This window comes from Capricornis sumatraensis, chromosome 2 (genome assembly GCF_032405125.1).
Source record: "Capricornis sumatraensis isolate serow.1 chromosome 2, serow.2, whole genome shotgun sequence".
In the NCBI taxonomy this organism is placed as follows: domain Eukaryota; kingdom Metazoa; phylum Chordata; class Mammalia; order Artiodactyla; family Bovidae; genus Capricornis; species Capricornis sumatraensis.
This window is the reverse complement of record NC_091070.1, coordinates 217437348-217464123: the sequence shown is the minus strand read 5'-3', so window position 1 is coordinate 217464123 and position 26776 is coordinate 217437348. Positions and strand designations below refer to the sequence as shown.

The window sequence follows — 26776 nt, the reverse complement described above, 5'->3', positions numbered from 1 at the left end:
TATTTGTGATCTGTGATGCAGCACGGCATAGGGTTTCATCTGCGCAGTGATTTAATTTAATAAGAAACTACTCAGAAGAACACGAGACAGCTCAGTTTGGAATCCATGAAATTCGCTGGTTTGGAAGTGACCCACGGGATCGCTGCTCTGGTCCCAGTTCCCTCCGCATATACCCTGGCTTAATCGAGCCTGCCCTTCTCTTGGGCCTGAGCCAAGCATGTGCATGTTCTATGTGAAATCTGTGACAAGTTAGACGTGTTTCTGGAAGTGACAGCTGTTTCTTGTTTTTGTTCCTGGGCAGTGGAACTCTGGGTGACCCATAACCTCTCCAGGGGAACGTGAGCTGTGATTGTTCATCTGTGGGAAACGGTTATTGAAATGGCCAATATGCTTTGCTTAAGAGTATTCGGCCAAAGATATTGGTATTAATTCCACAGTCAAATTCCATGGGATTTAGATATCTTATTGGTTTACAGACCCCAAAGCAAAGGGTTTCCACTAATTATGGGGACAGTTTGTTAGTTTTGAAACTAATATGTTGGCTCCAGAGGATGAGCTAGTTAGATAGCATCACTGACTCAATGGACATGAATATGAGCAAACTCTGGGAGATGGTGAAGGACAGAGAAGCCTGGCGTGCTGCAGTCAATGGAGTCGCAAAGAGTTGGACAGGATTTAGCCACTGAACAACAACAAACTATTGGCCCCAGTCAGGAGGAGGAAGGTGTATTTCTTTACAGAGTTTGTTTCTCTTATGGATTAGGGTGAAAGGCATTTCTTGGGTGCTGAGCTGCTTTTGTAGGTCCTAGCTGTAAAAGCAGCTGTGCTTTCCCACTTTGTCCTGTATCATCAGAAGCAGCAGCACGCTCATTTTTTGAGCTGTGAGGATTCCCCATTTTACTCTTTCCATTGCAAGTTTTAAAATGATCCTTGTTTCTCCACCTCACCCTTCTTGTAGAGTCTGTATCCTAACTCACCTGCGTTTAAATGAAGCTGGGTGGTTTCCTCCTCCACACCTCCATCTCTTTGGGCCTGCTTGGAAATATAGGACTTGGTTCTTTTAGTTGTTTCTGGAGGAGTCTTGTCTTTTACTATGATAGTATTTTATTCCATTGAATATGGGACTTTCCCCCGTCCGTGTATACACGTGTATATATCTACATCTGTATTTTCACATTTATCTATCATCTCTTAATTCAGCCATAACCCATAATGACTTTTGACATAAGGAGTTATTAGAGAGAAGATAATGAAGTCAATACAGGAATTATGAAACTCTTACATACATAGATGTTTAATAAGGGTCAACAAACCAACTACTTATAAAGCTGCAAAATGTTTCAAAATAGTTTATATTTGGAAACAAGTTTAGGAATTGGTCTGTGATAGAGGTTGTTATTCAGCTGCTAAGTCGTGTCCAACTCTGCAACCCCATGAACAGAAGCACGCCAGGCCCCTCTGTCTCCACTGTCCCCCAGAGTTTGCGTAAACCTGTCCATCGAGTCGGTGATGCCAGCCAACTATCTCATCCTCTGTCGCCCCTTCTCCTGCCCCCAATCTTTCCCAGCATCAGAGAGCCAAGTATTTTTCAGGCTCCTCTGGGCTTTCCAAGTTCTTTCCTGATATAAATGTATGGGAATAATTCAGAGATTCATGTTACATTGGGTGATTCAGTTTCAACTTCTTAAGAATTGTGTGAAAAAACTATAAAAACTTTCAATGTTATGACGTTTAACTTAGACTGAAAAAATGGCAGTAAGGATGTGGCATGATGGTTTGAGATGTAGAAGGAAACTGAAGTCTCAGTGCCTCTGTTTCTTTTTTTCTTTCTCTTTTGAGAAATATTATTGAAGTCTATGTATTCGGAGCTACTAAAGTAGAGTTGAATTACAGTTTACAATGTTGTGTTAGTTTCTGATGTACAGCAAAATGACTCTGATATACATATATATTCTTTTCCATATGGGTTGTTATATGGTACTGAATATAGTTCCCTGTGCTGAACAGAAGGGTCTTACTTGTCTGCTTTATGAGTAGTGGTTTGGATCTGCTAACCTCACACTGCTCGTCCACCTCTCCTCCCTTGCCTGCTTTCCCCTGTGATGCCCCTCGGGTTCGTAGGCTTCTTTCTTATGTCTGTCTGTGAGGCTGTTTCTGTTTGGTAAGTTCCTTCGTGTCGTATTTTAGCTTCCATGTGTGATGATATCACACGGTGTTTCTATTTCTCTGGCTTCATTCACTCAGTAAGACCATCTCTGGGCCCATCCCTGCTGCTGCAATGGCCTTCTCTCGTTCTTTTTTTTTGTGGCTGCGTCACATTACATTGTGCGCATACGCCACATCTTTATCCGTTTCTCTGCTGATGGACGCTTAGGTTGCTTCCATGTCCTGGCTATTGTAAATAGTGCTGCTGTGAACATTGAGGTGCATGTATCTTTTCAAATCAGAGTTTTTTCAACCCCTTTGATTTCGGCTTATAATCAAGTGACCATGGATCAGCTTTTGTCTCTGCTCTGGGGATTCTCTGCAGCCCCTAGCCCACCCAGCATGGCGCTTGAGTTCAGAGAAGCCGTAAGGGATCCGCTAGGATCTCACCAAAGATAGGGGTCAGGACTGGTGACATTCTGACTTCAGAGTCCCTGAGATCTGCGCACATTGTTGCCACTCATCGGTAACTTCACCCCTCATAGAGTGTGGGGAAGGTGAAACTTCTAGCAAATGTGATGCTTCGGTAAGAGAAAATAATTGGGAATAAACTGCACAGTGAGATTTGGGGTTGTGTTTGGTCTTATGTGTGGTCCAGAAGGGATAAGAATATATAAACAGTGTTGAGTTAATATAAACAACACAGTCTTTTAACAGACATCTTGCTGGGCTGTCTTGTTTTTTAAGACTGAGTCACAGATTCAGGAGTAGGAAGGTATTCTCAATCCACACCTTCAACGCTTAGGTCTCGTCTCTTCACGTGACAGAGAGAAAAGAGATGTTAAAACCGGGGCTTGTGTGTCTTTCAAGGTGACGACTGGTAGTTAGATGTGTATGAACCCAAAACCTTTCTCCGTCCTTCTGACCTGTACAGAACCCTCAGCCCCAGGACCTGAATGCTGTTTCACGTGTGTGTGTGTGTGCGTGCGCACATATATGTCTATTTTCCTCCAGTGATTCAAGTCAGTCTGAAAGTATAAATTACTTGCTCTTCTTAACAAGCTTCTGCACAACTGATCTCTAGCCCACAAGTAACAAAACAGTGCTGTGCCTGGAGAAGTCACTTAGTAAACATTTGCACGTGAACATATGGAGTTACACGCACACACATATACACATACCCCATCTTGAAAGCTCTTCTCGAATTGAATTAATTGGGTATTTACTTTAGAATGTATAAATTTAAAATGCATAAACAGATCAGGAGATGGAAGCTTGCTTTCCTCCCTCCCAATGCCTCCCTTCACTCCCTCCCATACAGTTAAGGCATTTTAGAAATTTCCCCAGGGGGTAAAACATTTTAACAATATTCATGTTTTGGCAGAAAGGAAAAAGGAGTAACAACAAATCATTTATGAGAAACTTTACAAGTACAGTAACTGTATTCTCCCTCCCTAGCTGTATGTATATTTCACATCTAAACGTCAGTTGCCACAATATGCATTCTTTCTGCAAACCTGTATTTTCAAGACAGTTCAGGCAAGTATCATTTTTAAAGTTAGCATTTTTATGTGAACATGAATACAGTTTGATTCTTTTTGTTTTTTTGCAGCACCAGTTCACTAGAAACGTGGTTTGTGCTTGCAGAGATGTGGCCCTTTCTTGTATAGTAAATGCTAGACACTTTTTTATGTGTGTGTGCCTTTTTTACCTCATGAATAAAAGATTTACTAGGTTTTGATTCTGTCTTTGGGAACTGAATTTTGTCATAGTTAGCCACTCTGGGTTTGGGGAACATGGTGACCAGTGTTTGAATCTGTGCAGGAATCTGTGGACCCAAATCCTGTGAAATGAACAAGTCTCGGATCCACGGCATCCAGTGAGGGGGAGGAAGGCTGGACAGTGCTAATACCTGAGTTTTCGTTGGCATTTGTTACTGTTCGCCGCTTTGGAAATTCACATTTAATAGATACTTCTTTACCAGAAGTGTGACCCAGGCCCCGAACATGAGGACACCCTCACGAAAGGATTCTTTGTCTCCCCTGATGAGGCCTGGCCCTGTTTTGCATGGAGTGTGAGGTGTAGCATCAGTGTGAGGTGGAATGTGAGTAAGGCATCAGTTTGAGACGAAGGTTGACTACAGCAGCAGACCGATGGCATCATTACTAACGTCGAGGAGTCCAGGCTTTGCAGTACTACACAGTTCCGTTCTGTTGCATTTTATTTAAGACGTGTTTATTTATTTATTTTGGCTGTGCTGGGTCTTTGTTGCTGTCTGGGGGCTTTCTCTAGTTGCGGCACGTGGGGGTCTGTTCTTCCTTGTGGCGTGTGGGCTGCTCGTTGTGGTGGCTTCTTGTTGCGGAGCACAGGCTCTGGGTGTGTGGCCTCCAGGAGTCGGGGTGCACGGGTTTAGTTGCCCCATGGTATGTGCAGCTTTCACCGACTGGGGACTGAACCCAGGGCCTCTTGATTGGCAGGCAGATTCTTAACCACTGGACCACCAGGGAAGCCCCATGATTCCATTTTAAATGGTTGATACTTTTTTTTTTTCTCAACAAAATATAACAAGCCCTGTGAAAAGAAAAAAAAATCCCTGCCCACTTTTTGCTTTTCTCAGCATCTAAAAGAAAAACACCCACTTTTCTGGGATGCATTTGCTGCCTGAAAATAGCATTTAGTAGCAATTAAATGAATCTTTCAGTGATTGTCACAGTCTTAAAAAAAGCACAGACTATGCTAGGCATTTTTTGTAGCGTGATTTGTTCCTGCTAGTTTTGAGGACACTGTCATTTGTATTAGGTTTCTGTTAACCATCTCTCTCCTCCTTCTCTTATTTTTGGCTGCAGAAGCCTTGGAGAGATATTTTATATGCATATGGTTAGTAAAGCAAATACTCTGAGGGTTTCAGACAGCAAAAAAAAAAAAAAAAAAGACCTCAGAAAATTTGCTTTTTTAGTATTATAGAATGAATCCTAAATTATTGACCTGCCTATGCATGAAGAGATGTTTCAGTGCCAAAGGGAGTCAAATAACTAACAAAATCGGTAGCATTCATTGTAGTTACTCTAGAAATTAGCACTCTGTAGAAATGCCCATGTTTCGTCTGAGCAGGCATTGCTGGGCCAGTTACACAGCTGAGAAGGAAATAAGTTCACCGATGTTTTGCTTACTTTATTGATTCTAAGATGCACAAATTTTCCCACTGTAGTACTTCCAAAATGGAAATGTGACTTGGAGTTGATGACGTGTTGTGTCTTACTGGCAGCATTTTCTCTTACTTAGTGGAATATAAAACAATAATGCATCATAAAATTAAGGTATCTTGGATTTGATGAGATCCAGTATTTGTATGTTCCACCATGAATACATAGCATTGGCTGCCATAAAATGATGTGATGTGGAAAATATATGACTTTATGTTGATAATAATTTAAAGAACTAACTTAACCCCACAAGTTGAGGTACATTAAATAGCTACAAACACTTCCTCTCCTTGGTTGAAGAGACATAGCCATCTTCAAGGCAGTGTGTTTATTGCTGCACGAGAAGGTAGCTAAGTCAGCTACCATGTTTGAATTATGAGGGGTCCCAAGGGCATTTGGCTTTTTTTTTTTTTACTGTGAAGCATAAATGTCTTATGAAATGAAACTCTATTGGTCAAGACCTGAAACTACATTTAACATACAGCTACAACTACATTTAAAATAAAGTCAAAAATGCAGAAAATATTTCCTTGGTAATTCTGAGTCAGTACTCAAAATATAGACATGGGAAAGTTTTATTCATTCCCGCCAATTGTATCTGCTTCAGAGGTTTGGAAGCGCTTTACATCATGTCAACAATGTCTGGTCCGAAGGCAATTAAACCTTCCTGTTTTGAAGCCATTAAACTAACGAGGAACACAATTGCACATATTTATATCTGCACCATAAACACTTTCCACTCCTCTTAGCCCCCACAATTTTGTTTAAGAAAGTACTTAAATACTGATAAATTGCTGGCTTGGAAAATGTCGAAGATGAGGCCTTTAAAAATGCTGCTTTTAGACACTATAGAAATCTCAACTGAAAAAAGACAAGAATTTCCAGTTTAACTTGTTTTCAGTTTTCAGTTCAGTTCAGTTCAGTTAGTCGCTCAGTCGTGTCCAACTCTTTGCAACCCCAGGAGATACCTTTTTCTAGTAATAAAACAGTAGATACTCATTGTGAAGAATTCAGAACATACAGGAAAATGTTAGAACATAAACCCTCCCATTCTGATCCTTGAGAGCCTACTGTATGGCTCAGAACCTACTATGGGACTCCACTCAGCGCTCTGTGGTGACCTACATGGGAAGGGAATTTAAAAAAGAGGAGATACATGTAATCTGTGGCTTCCCTGGTGGCTCAGATGGTAAAGGATCCACCTGCAGTGCTGAAGACCCGGGTTCACTCCCTGTGTTGGGAAGATCCCCTGGAGAAGGGAAAGGCCACCCACTCCAGTATGCTGGCCTGGAGAATCCCACGGACTGTATATTCTATGGGGTCTCAAAGAGTCGGACACGGCTGAGTGACTTTCACTTTCATACTTTTCAGGGTTTGATCTCTGGGTGGGGAAGATCCCCTAGAGAAGGAAAGGGCTACCCACTCCAGTATACTTGCCCAGAAATCCCGTGGATAGAGCACCCTGGGAGGCAACATGTCCATGGGGTTGCAAAAGAGTCAGATGCAACAACTATGTATACTATAGTGAACTCACTTTGCTGTATAGTAGAAACTAGTGCAACATTGCAAAGCAACTGTACTCCAGTGCAATTTAATTAAAAAAAATGGAGAATCCCAAGATTTTGTCTTTGGATACTACTGAGGCCCATGTTAATTTATTTCTCTTGGTTCTTCAGTGTCTGTGTGTCCAGAGTGGTCATGTCCTGATATTTCATTAGTAAACCTTACCGGTCTTGGCAGCGAATCCTGCTGGAATAAAGGACGTAGAATGCTGTGGTTTAGTGCTGGAGAGCAAAGGTGAAGAGCAAAGGACACTGGAAAAGCCAGTGGGTCAGGGAACAGTGTCCTACTGCAGGGCTGCCTGCAGGCTGGGCATCCTCAGATCTGGGAAGACTTTTGTCTGCTTTAGAAGACCACAGTGGAGTAGGACCCAAAGGACTCAACAGGGTTGGCCAGGACGAGAATGCACTTTGAATAAACAATGTGGAACCAACCTGGGCCCCTGGGGGATGCTGTAGGGAAGAAAGGGGAGGGGATGAGGTGACCATTTGCCCAGGTTCCCACACTAATGGGGACCCATTGCTAAGCAAGGGATGTGTGTTTGTGGCTGAATGGTCTTACTTTGCTCAGTCCCCTCTTTCCTTAAAACCAGGCCTTCTCCCCCAGTGCTGGCACTTATAAGAGGAGGAACATTGGTTTTGTGAGTTATCGTCACTTTATCCTGGCCTCCTCAGGTCTTCGAAAAGCTCTGGGTAGCATTGCTAGCCTTCTGGGCCTCTGAAAAGTCTGCAACTCAGAGATGCTGTAATTGTGGGGCCACCTTCCTCCTGCAGGGGTGACAGCCTCCCCAGAGTCACCAGACAGTGTCTTAGACCAATTCTGAGCTTCAATCCTGTGCCCGTAAGCCTGGTCCATTTTGGCTGACCCAAGCTTTGGTTTTCTACCTGAAGACCCAGGTCTTTCCTTTAACTTCTTGGTATCAACCAGCATTTGCAGAAGCTCACCACCCCTGCCACCCCTGCAGCTGGGGAGAAGGCCCCCGGAGATGTGAGCCTGGTGTGTGTGTGTGTGGAGTGGGGAGCAGTGATTCACACATGTTAGTTACATAAACAAGTAGCGCTGTCCACTCCAGGGGCTTTGTTTTACATTTTTCAAATTTTCAGATAACAGTTGATATTAATATTAATGCGTTTTTCTCCCAGCCCGATCTAGAGTTAGCCAAAAAAACTTTGTAAACAGAAGTTTTACTGTGTGTGAACTGTAGACTTTTCTCTCCAGGCATGGTGGAAAATGTAGCTTTCACTCTGCAGCTGGGCTGTATCAGAAGCATGCATTTAAAATGCATTCAAAACATAAAAGACTTCCTTAACTGGCAAAAGAATGCTTCTCTGTCTTCAAAATAGCTTTACTAAGTGACATTTTCACTGTCGTGAGTTTTACATCAGTGTTAGCACTTCTTTTGGCTTGTTAACTTTGGCTGGCCACAGAGTTAGTAGCTACATACACACGCTTATATGCATATACGCACAGACTCATAAAGGATTTTCTTTTCCCACTTTGACTTTTGTTTTTCATCAACTTGGCTTGTAGTGAAACGGAGAGTCTTGTTTTTGAACAATGTTCTGACAGAATATAATTGCTATTTTGCCAAGGAGTAGAAAACTCCAAGGTTTTAAAATTTAGGTTGCTTCTCTGGGGGTTGAGCATTGAAAGAACCATAGACTGACTCAGTGATTGGAAAGGGGAAAACAAATTCATTTCATCTGAAATCATCCGATAATAGTTGCCAACATTTGAGATTCCAAGTGCAGTCTGTGAAGCCCTTTTATTGATAGGATTGTATTTATTGCTCTCGAAGCTGTAGGTGATTATTATGTCCCCCTGACAGTAAAGAGACTGAAACTCTGTGGGGTAAAGGAATTTTTCCTTCTGGAAACGCTTCTGCCTTCTGTCTCTGACAGCGCTGGGATTAGACCTTCAGTTCCTCGCGTGAGGAGCAGAGTCACTGACGCATCCGCATTAATCCTCTGTCCCCATCTTGTTCCTCAAGATATATGTAAGTTGCCAAAGGACGGTGGGACTTGCAGAGAGTTTGTGTTAAAGTGGTACTATGATTCCGTAACTGAAAACTGCGCCAGATTCTGGTATGGAGGCTGCGGTGGAAACGAAAACAGATTTAATTCGCAGGATGAATGTGAAAAGGTTTGCCCTCCTGGTAAGTGATTCTGATCTTGTATTTGTGGTTTTTGTAGATAAAGGATCCAGGCCAAGCATTCATCTTTTAAAGATGTTTAATGATGCTGATAGATTTGAAAAAGAAGGCGAATTGAATTTTCCAATGAGGAAGTTGTACAAATAAAATACATGGTATTCATTTTCTGAGTTATTATTATCTCCTAAAAGCATACTTGTAATTTTGCCAATGAGGAAACATATGGCTAACCACTCCTCACCCTTTAGAAATATTCCTAAGCTGCTGGGACTTCCCTGGCAGTCCCATAGTTGAGACTCCATGTTTCCACTGCAGAGGCTGTGGGTTCAACCCCTGGTTGGGGAACTAAGATCCCACATGCCACCCTGGTGGCTAAAAAAAAAAAAAAAGAAATATTACTAGGTTTCTGTTATTCATAAATATTGTAACAAAAATGATTATTGGGAAAATAATGTAATGAAAAATTAATAAGAACCTCTATATAGTCTGTGTGCTAAGTCGCTTCAGTCGTGTCTGACTCTCTGCGACCCTATGGACTGGAGCCCACCAGGCTCCTCTGTCCATGGCATTCTCCAGGCTAAAGTACTGGAGTGGGTTGCCGTGCCCTCCTCCGGGGGATCTTCCCGACCCAGGGATCGAACCCATGTCTCTTACATCTCCTGTATCGACAGGCAGGCTCTTTACCACTAGTGCCACGTGGGAGCACCTGTATATATGGTCTGTGCTAAGTCCCTTCAGTCATGTCTGACTCTCTGAGACCCTATGGACTGCAGCCCACCAGGCTCCTCTGTCCATGGGATTCTCCAGGCAAGAATACTGGAGTGGGTTGCCGTGCCCTCCTCCTGGGGGTCTTCCCGACCCAGGGAATGAAGCCTGGGTCTCTTGTCTCCCGCACTGGCAGGTGGGTTCTTTACCACCAGCGCCACCTGGGAAGCCTCTGTATAGTCTGTGTGTTAGTCACTCAGTCATGTCTGATCCTTTGCGACCCCGCAGACTGTAGCCCGCCAGGCTTCTCTGTCCATGGAATTCTCCAGGCAAGAACACTGGAGTGGATTGCCATTCCCTTCTCCAGAGGAGCTTCCCGACCCGGGGACTGAACCCTGGTCTCCTGCCTCCCAGGCAGATTCTTTACCATTCGAGCTGCAGGGAAGTCTCTGCATAGTCTACTCATCTTTAAATAGTCCTGCTTCCTCTAAATAACACAGTTGACAGCAAGGTCATTGGATAGCTCTGTCATGTTAGGCAACTTGATTGATAATAAAGTCACAACAGCTACACGGGGAGTCTGGGGCCAGTGCTGAATTTGCTTAATGGCCAGGTGGGTGATACCAGGAGATAGAGAGAAAGGGCTCAGAGGACACAGAGAACCCCGAAGTCCAGGCCAGGAAACTCCAGGGGAGCCGTTGAAGGAAACGAGCTGAAGAGTGAGACTGATGGTGAAAGCCAGAGGCCATGGACCGTTTTCCCGAGAAACACGGTATTCTTGCTGGTCAGTAATGTGACTTTCTCCTCCTCTTCTGCCCTTCCATCCTCATCCCCTCCCCTCCCCTCCATCCACGCCCAGTGCCCATCAAGCAGCCCGGGGTTATCGCCGCGATGGGGACCTAGGCGTGGCCGACCAGCGACACATACCTCTTGAAGAAGAAGGAGTCAGCCACCGCCGGTCGTCTTTGTAGGAGCTCCGGGTGTACATTCCCTCGCACTGTACCGTTTCATGCTTTGATTTACACCCGGACTTGGGAGGAAGTCTCTGCCGCATAACCAATCAATATGGTGCTACATGTGTCTGTGGACCTGACCCTCTTCGTCTCCGGGCGATTCCATCGTACACTCTGAACGTTGTGTAACCGTTACCCACTGCTGGCGTTTATGTGAACGTTCCTATAGACTCAACTTCCCTCTGGAGTTTCACGTTATGCCTCTTGCAGGCAAGTGTAAGATCTAGAAAATAACCCCCTGACTTCACAGCTATCCTATATACTTCTGCTTGGTTCGTTTTCTCGCCTCTTTATTAAGCATGACTTTAGATGGAAAGCCTGTGTATGGAGAAAAAACAAGAATCCAACTTTTTCATCCCCCCTGCCCCCAATCTCCTGAAATAGATTTTGAGCTGATTTTCTTTTTCTAAAGCTTCTAACTAGTTAGAAGGAAGCAAAATCCCTTAATCTTGGTGCACTGTTGTGGGACCAATGCCTTAATTAAAGAACAAAAAGAAAGTCACGATAGAGAAGATTTGTTGGCATTCCTCTAATGTTGTGTGTGTGTTAAAAAAAATTTTTTTTTGTGCGGGGGTGGGGTTTAATTTTAATTTTAAAATTTTTAGGAAATTTATACAAAGAAACTTTTTAATAAAGTATATTGAAAGTGTGGATTTGGCGTTCTTGGTTGTGTTGTTTCTATATAGCATCTGTCGTCAGAATCACCCCTAGGCAGGGGGCACTGGGCCCTATCCAGGTGCATAGTCTTGCATATCACCCTGTGATGTCCAGTGAAGGCGCAAAGGTGCTCTATCAGACAGTGTGCGGGAGACCCGGTGGGTCCAGCCCACTTGCCCTCCAGCGCTCCATGACCAGGTGGATCACAGTCTTCGCTTAGGGTCCCTGGAGTCTCCCTGGTCTTAAGTACCAGACTGGCCTTCATGCTCCCCTCTGACTTGTAGTTGTGTCCCAGAGACAGGGTCTCCTCCACTGCCTCTTTAAGATAACCGTTTTGTGGGGGTTCTGTTTGCTTCCATCCACAGTGGCTGAGAAGTGGGAGGTCGCTGGCCCAGGACTCCCCATCCCCTTTCTGGAGTCTCAGACAAACTATAAAGTGTCTTTTTCCTTTAAAGACCCTCTGTCTCTTTTCTTCAGAAATAACACAAGAAAAAAAGAAATACATATTTAGATGTTACCTTAATTCCACTTAGGAAAGAAAGTGAATTTCTATGATAAAGCACAAAGACACTGACAAGTGCTTTTGGCAGAGCTCCTTGGGTGGGGACAGAACTGCTTTATGTAAGAAGGGGGATGGTTTGTCAGTCTGTTGATGGAGGTGAGAGAGGAGGAGTCAGCATTTGTCACGAGGCATGGAGATGGATGGGGAGAGACTGGGTGGTCACAAAGACCCTTCACTACTTGTGATTTCCACCCAGATCTTTAGGTGCAATTTCTAAATTCACCAATGCACTCAAACCGAGCACATTCGCCTAGCACCTGGAGGAAGAACTGAGCTTTGTCCCTGAGTACATCTGCCAGAGCAGGTAGACAGTCAGGGATGGAGGGGAGGACCGCGTGGACAGAGGAGAGCCCTGCTGGAATCTGCAGGAATTCAGGCGAGGACTTGGCACTTCACAATCCATGACGCTGGGGATTTGAGTTTACCTGCAACTTGCTGGGGCAGAGAGAGCCCAGGTGACCGTCAAGGCAACTTTGGGGGCGATTGCAAAGCTTTGAGGACTCCCAAGAAGCTCTCATGGTTGGGGGGGCCCTGGACTACCCCTGCCCTCTAGGGCATGCTGCCTGCCTCCCCATCTTTGAAGGGCCCTCCTTTTAGCCCAAGGCCAAATCAATGGAATGACCAAGAGCCCCACGATGGCCATGATATCCAGAGGGATGTTCATCCAGGGTGGAAAGTGTGGGTTCTGCGCCTTTCTCAACCAGCCCGCCCAGAGACCTCCAGCCCCAGAGGGTCACCCCCCTCCATAGAAACTGGTCTGCCTGCCTCCCCTCAGGTGTATAGTCAGGCCAAGTTCATTACATCTCAATGAAGCAAAGAAACATTTGCAGTGGGGGTCAGGAAAGGGGGCCTCACTGGAGTAGTGGACTGGACAGTCTGTGTGCATTTCCTGGGGCTGCCATAACCAAGTACCACAAACCAGGTGGCTTCAAACAACAGAAATTCATCCTCTCACAGTTGTGGAGGCTGGAAATCCAAAATCAAGGTGTCGACAGGGCCATCCATACTGCCTCAGAAACCCATAGCAGAATCCTTCCTTGCTTTTCCCTACTTTCTGGTCACTCCTTGGCTTGTAGGCATGTGAGTCCCATCTCTGCCTCTGTCCTCACACGGCCATCTTCTTATAAAGACGCTGGTTACATGGAACTAGCACGTGTGTGTGCTAAGTTGCTTCCGTTGTGTCTGACTCTTTGCCACCCTGTGGACTCCAGCCTGCCAGGATCCTCTGTCCATGGGATTTTCCAGGCAAGAATACTAGAGTTGGTTGCCTTTTCCTTCTTAGATCTTCCCGACCCTGGAACTGAACGTCTCTTACGTCTTTTGCATTGGCAGGCGGGTTTTTACCACTAGTGCCACCTGGGACACCCACACAAGACCAGGGTGTATAGCCTCATCTCACTTAAGTATATCTGCAATGGCCCTATTTCCAGATAAGTTCAGATCCTGAGGTCCTGAGGGTTAGGACCTCAGCATATCTTTTTTTGGAAGGTGGAAAGAAAGAAAGTGAAGTCGCTCAGTCATGTCCGACTTTTTGCAACCCCATGGAATGTAACCCACAAGGCTTCTCCATCCATGGAATTTTCTAGGCAAGAATACTGGAGTGGGTTGCCATTTCCTTCTTCAGGGGATCTTCCCAACCCAGGGATTGAACCTGGGTCTCCCGCATTATGGGGGCAGATGCTTTACCTAGTCTGGTGGGTGGCTGGCGGGGGGACACAGTTAAGCCATCCCACAGCTTTAGGGGCTCCAATTCCAGCTCCCACCTCTGAGATGTAGAGGCCCTGCCAACAGGAGGGCAGAAGCTGCAGTGAAGAGTGAGTCCTGCTGGTTTCTTATCAGCCCTGGCTACTGAAACAGTGGCTGTGGGATCCTCAGGCCAGTCCTGTTCATTTCACACTCGCATCCCCGATGCTGCTCAGAGCCTTTCCCCTGAGGTCCAGCACCGGCTGGACGCTTGGCCTGGATGACTGGAGCAGAGAAGCCCTCGGCTTGTCCCCACCCCACTTCCTCTTTACTCTCCATGCCGGAGAGGTTTTCTGGGCTGGAGCTCCGTCCTGGGCTCCGGAGGTGAACTTCCTTGTTGGTCTCCATTGTTCTGTTTCACCATTCGCCCCCACCCTGGTCTCCCTTCTGCCACGGGGTTCCCTGCTGACTCTCTCTTGGGGTATAGGTCGTCGGTTCTCTGAAGGAAGCTGGGGGGCCCGCTCCTGGGCAGTCTGGCTTCTGTGAACCTCCTCTTCCTCCCCCACAACCCCCTCCTGGGGATCACCTTCCCCACAGACCCTCAGCGCTGGTGTCTTTGTGCAAGAATCCAGCCTCCTGACGAGCAGTGGCAGCCAGTCAGCTTGGGTCCAGCCAGCTTTTCAGGTCACTTAATCCTCAGGAGATTTGCGTGACCTTGCCACGCTGACTGCCACACCCTTCCTTTCATTCAGCCAGGGGTCAGGGTCCTAGGGCCCAGAGGTCAGGCCCATGGTCAGTTGAGAGCTGGTTTCTGGCCCCTGACTTGGTGGTGGTGGGAAGGAATGATCAGACCCTGGTCTCCCAGCCCTGGGTGTTTCTCTTAACGCTTTTGGATGGGAGCTGGTCTCCATCAGCAGACATGGCGCTGGTCCCCATGGACAGGTGGACGTCCCTTCCTGATGCCACTGAAGTGGGTCCCTTCCTTCCCCCCCAGGAGGTGAGGGAAGAGCACGGTGTCTTCATAAGCACATTGTTGCCCCCGAAAGGCCCCCAACCCCGTCCCTGGTCTTTGTCTACGTCATCAGTGACTGGGGCTACCCTGTAGTTACTCTGAGCGGGGGCCCCAGCCATCAACTCTGGGGAAACAGGGTCCACCGGGCACTTGACACCAGCCTCTTGCAGGAACCTGAGGAGTGGAACTCTCTGAGTCCCAGACCCCTAGCACAGACTGAACACTGCTCCTCCTACACCCCTTGAAGTCCTAGGAGTGAGCCTTGGCACCCCAAGTCGCCCCACGAGTGTGTGTGAGCCGGCGTCAGCACCTGTTAGTGGCAGTCTCCTTGAGGGGATGGGAGAAGGCTCATCACGTGTCCATGGTTTGACTTCACAGGCACACTCTTGAACAAGCCGCCTTAGCCCCAGAATTCTCCCCCCCTAGCCATCACTGCAAGTCTCCCCTCCCCTTCCCTCCTCCAGCTGCTTAGAATCCCCTCCACCCTCACAGTGGTTTTCAGATCTTCCCTCAGAAAACCAAAACCCGAGAGACGGCGGAAAGGTGGACCCCTTGTTTCCCGCACGGCGCACACGGGACCTGTTCACCCATCGCACTGAAAACAAGCAACTTTACATAAGGTAAAATGCATCCCCTTCTGTGTGTGGCTTGATGAGTTCTCACAAACGAGTACCTGCAGGTAACCCTCACCACGTGCACGATGGTCATCATTCCCATAATCCCACCCGGCAGCATGTATGTGTGAATGAACAGCATTTACAGTGTTCCTGACTTTCCCGCAGTAAATTTACAAGTAGAGATTTATCCCAAGGGAACCATCAGTTCAGTTCAGTTCAGTCACTCAGTCGTGTCCGACTCTGCAACCCCATGAATCACAGCACGCCAGGCCTCCCTGTCCATCACCAACTCCCGGAGTTCACTCAGACTCACATCCATCGAGTTGGTGATGCCATCCAACCATCTCATCCTCTGTCGTCCCCTTCTCCTCCTGCCCTCAGTCCCTCCCAGCATCAGAGTCTTTTCCAGTGAGTCAGCTCTTCTCATAAAGTGGCCAAAGTACTGGAGTTTCAGTTTTAGCATCATTCCTTCCAAAGAAATCCCATGGCTGATCTCCTTCAGAATGGACTGGTTGGATCTCCTTGCAGTCCAAGGGACTCTCAAGAGTCTTCTCCAACACCGCAGTTCAAAAGCATCAATTCTTCAGCACTCAGCCTTCTTCACAGTCCAACTGTCACATCCATACATGACCACAGGAAAAACCATAGCCTTGACTAGATGGACCTTAGTCAGCAAAGTAATGTCTCTGCTTTTGAATATGGTATCTAGGTTGGTCATAACTTTTCTTCCGAGGAGTAAGCGTCTTTTAATTTCATGGCTGCAATCACCATCTGCAGTGATTATGGAGCCCCCCAAAATAAAGTCTGACACTGTTTCCACTGTGTCCCCATCTATTTCCCATGAAGTGATGGGACCAGATCCCATGATCTTCATTTTCTGGAAACCATCAGAGATGCACAAAAATTTATGTTCAAGGATATGGCATTATGTGCAACGACAAATATGTATTAGAGATCATCTAAACGGCCAACAAGAAAAGGATGCTTAATCAACAAAAGAAAAAGACAGCCATTAAATATGTCATAATGCAGGTAAATGGTCCTTGCAATTAATCAATTTATGTATATGCTACAATGTTAAAAAATATACAGATCTGTGTATTTAATATGATGCTTTCATATGTGTGCATGCACACATGTGTACTTCTCTTTGGTGAGAAAAAAATAAAAGTAAATACAACAAAATTTAAGCAGTGGTTATATCTGGTGTGGTGATTAAAATGTTCTTTAAATGTTTCTACACTTAAATTTTTTCTAAAATAAACATGTGTTACTCTTACCAAGCAGTTATTTTAAAATTGAAGGTATTTTAACATACAAATGACACTATTTGAAAATTTTAATTGTTTTATAATTTGTGTTGTATGGACGTACTTAACCATGCATCATTCATTCATTCTTTTGTTCCATAAGGGCTTACTGAACGTGTATCATGTGCTAGACCAGGTCTAGGCACTAGAAATGCAGTTCGTTGGAACTGACCTAGTTGGGGGAACCAGACAATGCAAATGCAGCCATAAAATGAGAGGAGGTGGGAAGAGAGGAGGAGAAAAACAGCCCTGGCCACCTTTCCGATTCCCGTGGTGCCGTTAGCATGTAGGGATGCCCAGGAAGAGAAAACGTGGTCTTTGGGAGAGCTTAAATTAGGCCACACACATCACTGCAGCCACACCTCACACTCACACCAGGGACACTCAGATGTGCAGAATCAAGCCCAGCTGGAGGGAGGGCTGCCGTCCTGGGGACCCCATTCAGCCACCAGATGTGCGCCCTACTCAGCTATGACACTTTCCCTTCCCAACGTCCAGACCTCATCTTGAAGCTGCCAACATTAGTTATAAAAAGAAGTAGAACAATCCTGAATGGGTTCCGTTATCCCAGATTTTCAGTCTCACACTAAGATCCCATTTTCACATAATTCTGTCTTGTTCAGTTCAGCTCAGTTCAGTTGCTCAGTTGTGTCCGACTCTTTGCGACCCCATGAATTGCAGCATGCCAGGCCTCCCTGTCCATCACCATCTCCTGGAGTTCATTCAGACTCACGTCCATCGAGTCCGTAATGCCATCCAGCCATCTCATCCTCTGTCGTCCCCTTCTCCTCCTGCCCCTAATCCCTCCCAGCATCAGAGTCTTTTCCAATGAGTCAACTCTTCGCATGAGGTGGCCAAAGTACTGGAGCTTCAGCTCTAGCATCATTCCTTCCAAAGAAATCCCAGGGTTGATCTCCTTCAGAATGGACTGGTTGTGTCTCCTTGCAGTCCAAGGGACTCTGAAGAGTCTTCTCCAACACCACAGTTCAAAAGCATCAATTCTTCGACGCTCAGCCTTCTTCACAGTGGAGACAATTAACTAACTAATTCATATGACAGCTGAGCACATTGTATGTGTTCCTCTGGGCTTTTAGGGTGAAGTAGAGAACAAGCCATACAGGATCCCTCACCACACAGGGCTTATGTCCTCCTGGTGGGAGACACACAGAATGCAAGGACCAAGATGAAGAAGGATCAGTTCAGTTCAGTCGCTCAGTCGTGTCCGACTCTTTGCAACCCCATGGACTGCAGCATGCCAGGCCTCCCTGTCCATCACCAACTCCGAGAGCTTCCTCAAACCCATGTCCATCAAGTTGGTGATGCCATCCAACCATCTCATCCTCTGTTGTCCCTGTCTCCTCCCTCCCTCAATCTTTCCCAGCATCAGGGTCTTTTCCAATGAATCAGTTCTTCACATCAGGTGGCCAAACTATTGGAGTTTCAGCTTCAGAATAAGTCCTGCCAATGAATATTTTTTAGGATGTGAAAGGTTGTTGCCGAACCACAAAAGACGCCCAGATTATTGGCCTCTGGAGGAGAAGAATTCAATCAGGGGCCAGAGATGAGGCTTGATAGTCAGAGCTTTTGTGTAATTTTATTAAAGTATAAAAGAGATAGAGAAGGCTTCTGACATAAACATCAGAAGGGGGTGGAAAGAGTGCCCTCTTGCTAGTGTTAGCAATGGAGTTAAATACCTTTTAATTAGTTATTACAGTGAATCAAAAGAATGTCTGGAGGTTGTAAAGATCTTAATAGACCCACTCCCATAATTTACATTTTAAGATAACAGGATTAGCCAGAAGGTTTTCAGGAAGGAGAAACTGTCCTCAAGCAGGATACACTGTTGTTATATAATCCTTAGTAAAGCTAGTAAAGTAATGCTCAAAATTCTCCAAGCCAGGCTTCAGCAATACATGAATGGTGAACTTCCAGATGTTCAACCTGGTTTAAGAAAAGGCAGAGGAACCAGAGATCAGATTGCCAACATCCGCTGGATCATGAACAAGCAAGAGTTCCAGAAAAACATCTATTTCTACTTTATTGACTATGCCAAAGCTTTTGACTGTGTGGGTCACAATAAACTGTGGAAAATTCTGAAAGAGATGGGAATACCAGACCACCTGACCTGCCTCTTGAGAAACCTATATGCAGGTCAGGAAGCAACAGTTAGAACTGGACATGGAACAACAGACTGGTTCCAAATAGGAAAAGGAGTACGTCGAGGCTGTATATTGTCACCCTGCTTCTTAACTTTAATGCAGAGTATATCATGAGAAACGCTGGGCTGGAAGAAGCACAAGCTGGAATCAAGATTGCCGGGAGAAATATCAATAACCTCAGATATGCAAATGACACCACCCTTATGGCAGAAAGCGAAGAGGAACTAAAGAGCCTCTTGATGAAAGTGAAAGAGTGAAAGTTGGCTTAAAGCTCAACATTCAGAAAACGAAGATCATGGCATCTGGTCCCATCACTTCATCGGAAATAGATGGGGAAACAGTGGAAACAGTGTCAGACTTTATTTTTTTGGGCTCCAAAATCACTGCAGATGGTGATTGCAGCCATGAAATTAAAAGACGCTTACTCCTTGGAAGGAAAGTTATGACCAACCTAGACAGCATATTAAAAAGCAGAGACATTTCTTTGCTGACTAAGGTCCGTCTAGTCAAGGCTATGGTTTTTCCAGTAGTCATATATGGATGTGAGAGTTGGACTGTGAAGAAAGCTGAGTGCCGAAGAATTGATGCTTTTGAACTGTGGTGTTGGAGAAGACTCTTGAGAGTCCCTTGGACTGCAAGGAGATCCAACCAATCCATCCTAAAGGAGATCAGTCCGGGGTGTTCACTGGAAGGAGTGATGCTAAGGCTGAAACTCTAATACTTTGGCCATCTCATGCGAAGAGTTGACTCATTGGAAAAGACTCTGATGCTGGGAGGGATTGGGGGCAGAAGGAGAAGGGGACAACAGAGGATGAGATGGCTGGATGGCATCACCGACTTGATGGATATGAGTTTGAGTGAACTCCAGGAGTCGGTGATCACAGGGAGGCCTGGCGTGCTGCGATTCATGGGGTCGCAAACAGTCGGACACGACTGAGTGACTGAACTGAACTGAACTGAATCTTTAGTACAAAGTTTAAACTGAGTTGTTCGTTGTGTAATCATCAGTTCCAGGCTTAAAGATAAAAACATTTCATGTGACTAAGGAATGTAGAGGGAAAAAAAAATGTTTATCCTTTCCTCCTCCTCGAGAATTCCAGACCCTTCTCTCCTTGGGGACCCCTGGACTTCTTATCAGCCTACCTAGGAATTGACTCTCAGATGGACTGGTTAGATATCCTTGCAGTACAAAGGACTCTCAAGAGTCTTCTCCAACGCTGCAGTTCACAGGCATCAATTCTTCAGTGCTCAGCTTTCCTTATGAAGAAGTATATGAAGAATCTAAAAAAATGATACAAGTGAACTTATCTACAAAACAGACACAGAGTCAGATATGTAAAAACCATCTGGTTACTAGAGAGTGAACGGGGGATGGGCTGGGAGCTTGGTATTGACATATACACATGAATGTATATAAAACAGGTAAATAAGAAGGACCTCCTGTATAGCACAGGGAACTCTACTCAATGGGAAAAGAATCTAAAAAAGCAGATGTATGCGTATGTGTAACTGATTAACTCAGGTGTACAGCAGAAACCAGCACAACATTTTAAATCAACTATATTCCAATGAATATTTTTTTAAAAAGAAGCAAAAGGTGGACTTGATTTTGCAGGAGGCGACCAGGCTGTGGGGCAGGAGGCAGGCGGTGCTGTGCTGGGGTGGCTGCCGTGTTTCAGGAGTGGGAACACCATGGGCCTCGTTGAGAAGGAGATGGAAAAACACCTGCAGATGATGAGGGAGATAGCCAAAGGGGTAACTGGAGAGCCAAGGAGAGAGTTTGGGGCAGGCAGGGCCCCGAGAGCAAAGGGTGTGCATTAGATGGAGGAGAATGCCATGAGCTGGGCTGTGTTGTATGAGAGCAAGGGGCTGAGGGACCCTTGGGAGCCCAGATCACCCGACTAGTGACATGGAGCCATTGTTTAGCAGCTCCATCCAGGGACTTACAGCAAGGTCCTTGACCTCACAGGATCTACCAGTTGCCGTGTGTAGATGAGACGTGAGAGCAATGAGGGGCTGACACCAGTGATGGGTGACAACATCATGGTGAGGCTGCGGCAGAAATTCACATGAGAGGTGGTGGTGACAAGGACCAGAACAACGGCAGACAGAATGAAGGGGGACTCCAGGGACACTGTGATCTAAAATACGTAAGAATTGATAGCAGTGTGGCACTACAACCAGCCCCCCTGTTAGAACTTTGGTTCAGCAAAGTGTGGTCCCAGCTGCAGGACTTCTGCCTGGAGACAGATGTGGACCTCTTTCTGAAAACCTTTCTTTGCCAGACTGTACCATGGACTCCACATCCTCACTCCTGAGCTGTGGCATGCCCCTGATTTGAGGGTCCACCCAATGCTTTCTGGGGCAGCTGCAGACAACCCCCTGCCTGGCTGTGTGGATGGAGGTGGCTTGCCATGAAAGAGCACCTGTTTAGAATTTTGTGAGCAAGAACTAAACTTCTACTGGGGTAATGCGCTGAGGTTTGGGGCTGTTCTAGAAGACAGTATAATCTTAATGAATACAATTTACTTTTGCCCAGTAGCAGCTACGTGTCAGGCTTCACACACATTATCTCAGGCCGTGTTGTCTGGTAGCGGTCACTATACTAGCTGTCCAGATGATGAAACAGAAGGTCAGAGTGGTCCAGGTCACCCAGCTATGACCTAACAGAGGCTGCATCTGACAAAGTTTTTGTGACCCAGAAGTTCTCCCCGAGTTCCCAAAGATGTGCTGGTCCCAGGGGACCTTCACTCTCTTTCTCCAGGGGCTCTTTGGCAGGAAGTTGGTCCAAGCTCTGACTCTACATTTTCTTCCAGCACAAAGTTTGCCCTTCTCAGCACACTTTTCAAGACCTTCTGTAACTCTCAGTGGAAAGAAATTCTCTCTATCCTTCCCTTTTCCTTTAACGACAGTTTTCCCATCATTTTTTCCCATTAGCCAGAGCTGCTCTGGCTCAAGAAGAACTCAGAGAAGCTGGATATTCTGGGCTTGTGCCTGGTTCTCTGGGGCTGGGTCATTGGGACATCTGTTTGGACAGTACTATTAGCACATTTCAATCATTTCATCAACTTGACTGCATCTGTGAATATAAGCGCCCCCCCCCCCACCTTTAGAACTGTCTATATAGTTTAAAAAAAGATCACAAAGAGTATGATGGGGTGCCAGTCTTTCTGTAGGAAGCCAAGATCCCGAACCTTCAAGATCAATTTGACATTCTGCCCTACAGCGATTCAGTTTCAGGGAATGGTTCAGATTTTGCTGCCAAATTTCCCTTGTTGTCAGATTTCCAGCCGGATCTGGCTGTCTGTCAGGAGTCGGGTTCTCTGAGTCCAGCCGTCAGGGTGTGGCTTCTGGAGAAGGTGGGTACTGTCGATGGTGCCGAGCCACGGGGCTCTGGTCCAGGGGTGTCCAGGGGTCCACGCCTGCTCCAGTTTCAGCTCAGGCCTCTGGTCTTTGATGCTGCCTGTGCCTTCTGCCTCCCTCTGGAGCTGAAGCGCTTTCCTTCAGGCCATCAGATTCTCAGGGGGGTCTTCCTGTCTGTTTGCAATCCCAGCTTCAGATTTGGACCATCCTTCAGAGATCCTGCAACCCAGCCTGGAGCCAGTTCAGAGATCCCTTTCCATACTATTCCTGACTGTGCAACCCCCAGGGTGGGCATGCAACTGCTCAAGAGTGAAACGCTGGAGAAAGAGTATTTAAAAATCCAGTCATGACAGCCCGAAGACACTTGGTAGCTGGTGATGGGAAACAAACAGAGGAGAAAAGGCCTCTGTGCATAAGGGGAACACTGTCCAAGTAAGACTCAACCTGGAAAGTAGATAGGATTTTCCTGCCTGAAGTCAGAGGTGTCTGTGAAAACCTTTAGGCCACTAGTACAAAAAGTCATCTAGTGGAAAGGATTTGGGTAGCTGCAGGGCGAACCAGCCAAGCATGTTTGGATTCCAGAGGAATTCTAAAGTTCCAGCGTCCACACGGATTTTCCAGGAGATGTTAGAAACAGAAATTAGAAGATGTTAGAAACAAGGCTGAAAAGTTGGGGAACCTCTATATACGTGAGAAAAAAACCCCACAAAACTCTGTTTTTAAAGATTCAAATTAGAGAAGCTGAGCTGGATGGCAACTCTGGTTTAAGGACTTGCAAGGTCATTTGTGGAACAGTCCTGGTGTGGGTTCTTCTAAAAACAGACCCTAAGTTTTGGCTGCAAGTTGCTTATATGGGAAAGTAAGTGAGAAACACAGATGGGGGCCTTGAGAAGCAAGACAGAAAAGTTGAACAAAAGTGTGTCCATCTGAGCAGGTCATTGCTGTGGTTGCAGTAGGGGTGTGTGGCGGGGCTGCAGCCCGTCGGGACCTGGGCAGGAGGTGGGGAGAAGGTGATGGAGAAGGGGAGCTGGTGCTTATCTCCTGGCACCCCTCCGTTTTCGTGGGGCTACTGTGGGGCGGGGAGGGGGAGTTGTTAAGGCCCAGCTGTTCCAGATTCTCTGCCCACACTGTTAGAAACAATTCTCAGCCTGAGAGACTGGGAGTTGTGGAGCAGAGAGCTGTCAAGTGCCTGCAAACACCGTGTTGCTGCCTGTGCGCTCAGAGGTGGGCTGCGGCGTGTGGCATAAACAACACAGGTACCTGCCCGTTCGGACGTGAATTCACGGGAACGGAGGTGCAGACATAAAACCCAGCTGATGAGAGAGCGCTGTCTGGAGAGGACAAAGACAGACACTGCACATCTGGCTACTCCAATGGGGAGAGAGGGGGAGACTCACTGACTCAGCAGACGATCTGAGCTCCTACCATAAGCTCACTGTATGCCCAGCAGACGGGGACTGGCAACCTGCTTCGGTAAAGGACCAGCCTGTGTCCTGTGGTCTGCGGCTCCAGAGAGAGGCGTGGTCCCCCGGCCTGCCGTGGTGTGAATTTTGACTGTGCCTCTAGTTGCTTAGCTCCCTGGGTCCTGTCTGTTTTTGGAACCAGACCTGGTTTTCCAGTCTTCCTTTTGTGTCTATCAGCTACTCAACATCCTCCCAAGAAAATAATTTTCTGCAGGTGTTAACCAGAGAAGTTTCTGTCACCACTTAGAACCTAGACTGGTACACACTCCATCATTCAATCACATGTTTCACAAATGTTTGTTGAGCACCTAGCGGGCCAGGTATTGTACGAGGCCCTGGGATACGGGGTGAAAAATGCACATACCCCACTTGCATGGATCTGATGTGGCAGGGCGGATGGGCAGATCTCACAGTAAATGAGGAGGTGCCTGCAGGCAGAGGGCACCTGATGAGCTTTTGGGTGGTTAAGGCAAGTCCTTCTGAGGAGTTGACATATAAGTTAAACCCCAAAGGCAAGAGGGAGCCAGGCACAGGAAGACCTGAAGGAGAAGGAATCTGGGTTGGGAGGAGAGCTGGGTCAAGGGCTCTGCTGAGTCTGACATGCTGAGTCGGGCACGTTGGAGAAAGAGAGAGATCGCTGGAGGGGCTGGAGCACACAGGGGAGGGGGTGGTTAGGAAATGCGACCCTGGAGCAGACGGAGGACGCGGAGAAAAGAGGGTGTGTTTGGACTTCTTTGAATCAATAAGTCAATAAGTAGAGTCAGAAAGACTTGCTACGAATCAGACACGGGGCTAAGGAAAGGGAGTTAAATGGTTGATGCCTTTTACTGAGATGAGAAACAAATGAGGGATAAATGGTGTTCTTGGTGTGCCATTTGCTTTTTTTTTTACAAACGAGTGGTGAAATCAAGGATTCCCTCATGTGCTTTGTCGCATGGGATCCTGTTGAATTTTGAAGTTGACAATATCAGAAGGGCGACTGAAGTTCAGGGCAGTATCTGGGACCAGAGTCACAGATCGGGCACTTTGGAGGAATATATGACACAAAGAAAGCCACAGATTCTCTGGACAGCTCTAGACACATCTAGGATTCCCTGGTGGCTCAGGGAAAGTGTCCACCTGCAATGTTGGAGACTCAGGTTCAATCCCTGGGTCGGGAAGATCCCCTGGAGAAGGAAATAGCAATCCACTCCAGTACTTTTGCCTAGAAAATTCCATGGATGGAGGAGCCTGGTGGGCTACAGTCCATGGGATCACAAAGAGTCAGGCACGACTTAGCGACTGAGCACGCACGACCTTTCCTAATCTGAGCACTGGCATGATGACTGTTAGACAAACAGGCCCAGGGCGAGAAGGTCAGTGGGACTCTGGTCAGGAGGCTGGGGGTTGGCTGTGTCCATTGCTGTATGTGCACAGGTTTGTGTATGTGTGTGTCTGTGACATAGTGCCATGTGCCATGTAATATACGGTGTGTCCTTCCCCCAGGGGTGTAAGCTTTATTCTTGTAAATCAGCTCTTGATATTTTTTCAAAGGAAAAAAACCAAACAGCAGAAACAGAACTTTATAGTTTTTGTTAAAGAGCACTCGAACCAATGGGGCTAACTGACGTTTCCTGTCTGTTGTGGTCCCTCACCGTGGTCCCTCTCTGCGGTCCAGGAAAAGCCAAGATGTCAGCTCAGCTGCTTCAGTGAGGCACCTGCTCTGTTGCCTCTCAACCTGGATGACGGTGTCCCTTGCCTGACACGCCCGCCCATGCCTAGTTCCCCACCTTCTCAATTTTTCTGGTTTCCTTCACTCATCCCAAGGCCAGCAATATGCTTGTAACCCATGGCAGTACTTGGAAAACAGCAAGCAAAAAAAGACTTTGATCTGTCCACCTTTTTTTCTTTTTGCACTTTCATGGGCAAAAGAGAGATTCAATGTTCAAGTGCTTGGCCCTTGTTTACGTATAATAGCTTGTCGAATTTCCCACCCCATCAAAGGAATTTAGGCTACTCGTGATAAGACACAACTTCGGAATAATAAAAATAAGGATCAACCATTTCCGCAAGCAAAAACGTGTGCTTGCTTTCTACTATTTAGAGTAAGGGTGTCAAATTAGAATACATTCTAATTCTGTTGCATTCTGTCCTACTCTGTTCATTTTATTCTCCGTTAAAATATATTCAGAAAACCGTTTCCTTCTGTGGGATCACCCTGGGAAAGGTTGGAGTAAGTCCCGGTCTGTTTAGCATCAAACTTGAACCAAATGGCCAAACAGCTTTGGTTTGTAAAGCAAATGTCTGAAGGGAATTTACGTGAGTAGGTCTCTAGTCTTGCCGCAGATGAATCACACTGGGATAGCCTTTCCTCTGATGACCAGAATGTAATGTATATCAGCTCAAATCCTCACCTTTATTTGAGTTTCAAAATAAAAAACCCCTTTTCACTGTCAGGATGCTCACACGCAAGCTCTTGTCAGTTTCCTTGTCCCTGAAGAGCCCTCTAGAATGGAAATTCGCCGGCCGCTTGGGGTCCGTATTCCGGTCCCCGTAGCCGTCGGATCGGACATTCTCCTGCCTTTTAAGGAAACGCGCAGCTGCTGGGAGCGGGCCAGCCTGCACACCCGGATCCCATTGCCTGCCGTTTCACAGCAGAGCCTCGCCAGCGTGGCAGAGAGGAGGCTAAAAATAGCAGGCAGGGTGCAGTAGTCTTTCCCACCATGGCCGCTCTCATCTGCTGTGAAAATACAGGAACCATCTGCTGGGTCTCTCTGGGCCTCTGTGCTTCCCTTGTTTGGCAGAAGTTGCAACGCCAACCCCAGCCCAGGATTAATTTTTGCTTTCAGAGAGGAGCTCCACCAGCCTGGGGCTTTCAGGCCAGGCCCTCTTGTGATCACCCCAACATCCAGGCTCATGCTTTCCTAGGCTTCTGGGCCTGGGGGTCCCCACCCTTCAGAGTGGACAGAATGGGACGGTGCAAAGGAAAAGTGTTAGCAACCAGAGAGCCTCCCTGATGCACCAGAGACCCGCCCCCAGTCTCAGCTTCCGAATCTGTTTGGAGCTCATGCAGTATGTGAGGTGGGTGGCCTCTCAGACCCAAATCTTTCAAGGGCCTGGCAGGCTTCCTAGATGAGCAAGGCTGGGGAAGGGACTGCTAAGAGCTTGTGGTACAGCGTGGGAAGAGGTTCAT

The 26776-nt window shown here is 46.6% G+C and overlaps 1 protein-coding gene across 1 annotated transcript in view; it reads left to right on the top strand.

The window, feature by feature from the left end:
- Positions 1-11342, top strand: part of COL6A3 (collagen type VI alpha 3 chain) — a 93123-nt gene extending 81781 nt beyond the window's left edge. Inside the window, exons 45-46 of the mRNA XM_068965725.1 lie at positions 8899-9063; positions 10625-11342. Coding sequence (XP_068821826.1) covers positions 8899-9063; positions 10625-10668 — 209 coding nt within the window. The 3' untranslated portion in view covers positions 10669-11342. The remainder of the gene's footprint in view (positions 1-8898; positions 9064-10624) is intronic.
- The last annotated feature ends 15434 nt before the right edge of the window (positions 11343-26776 follow it).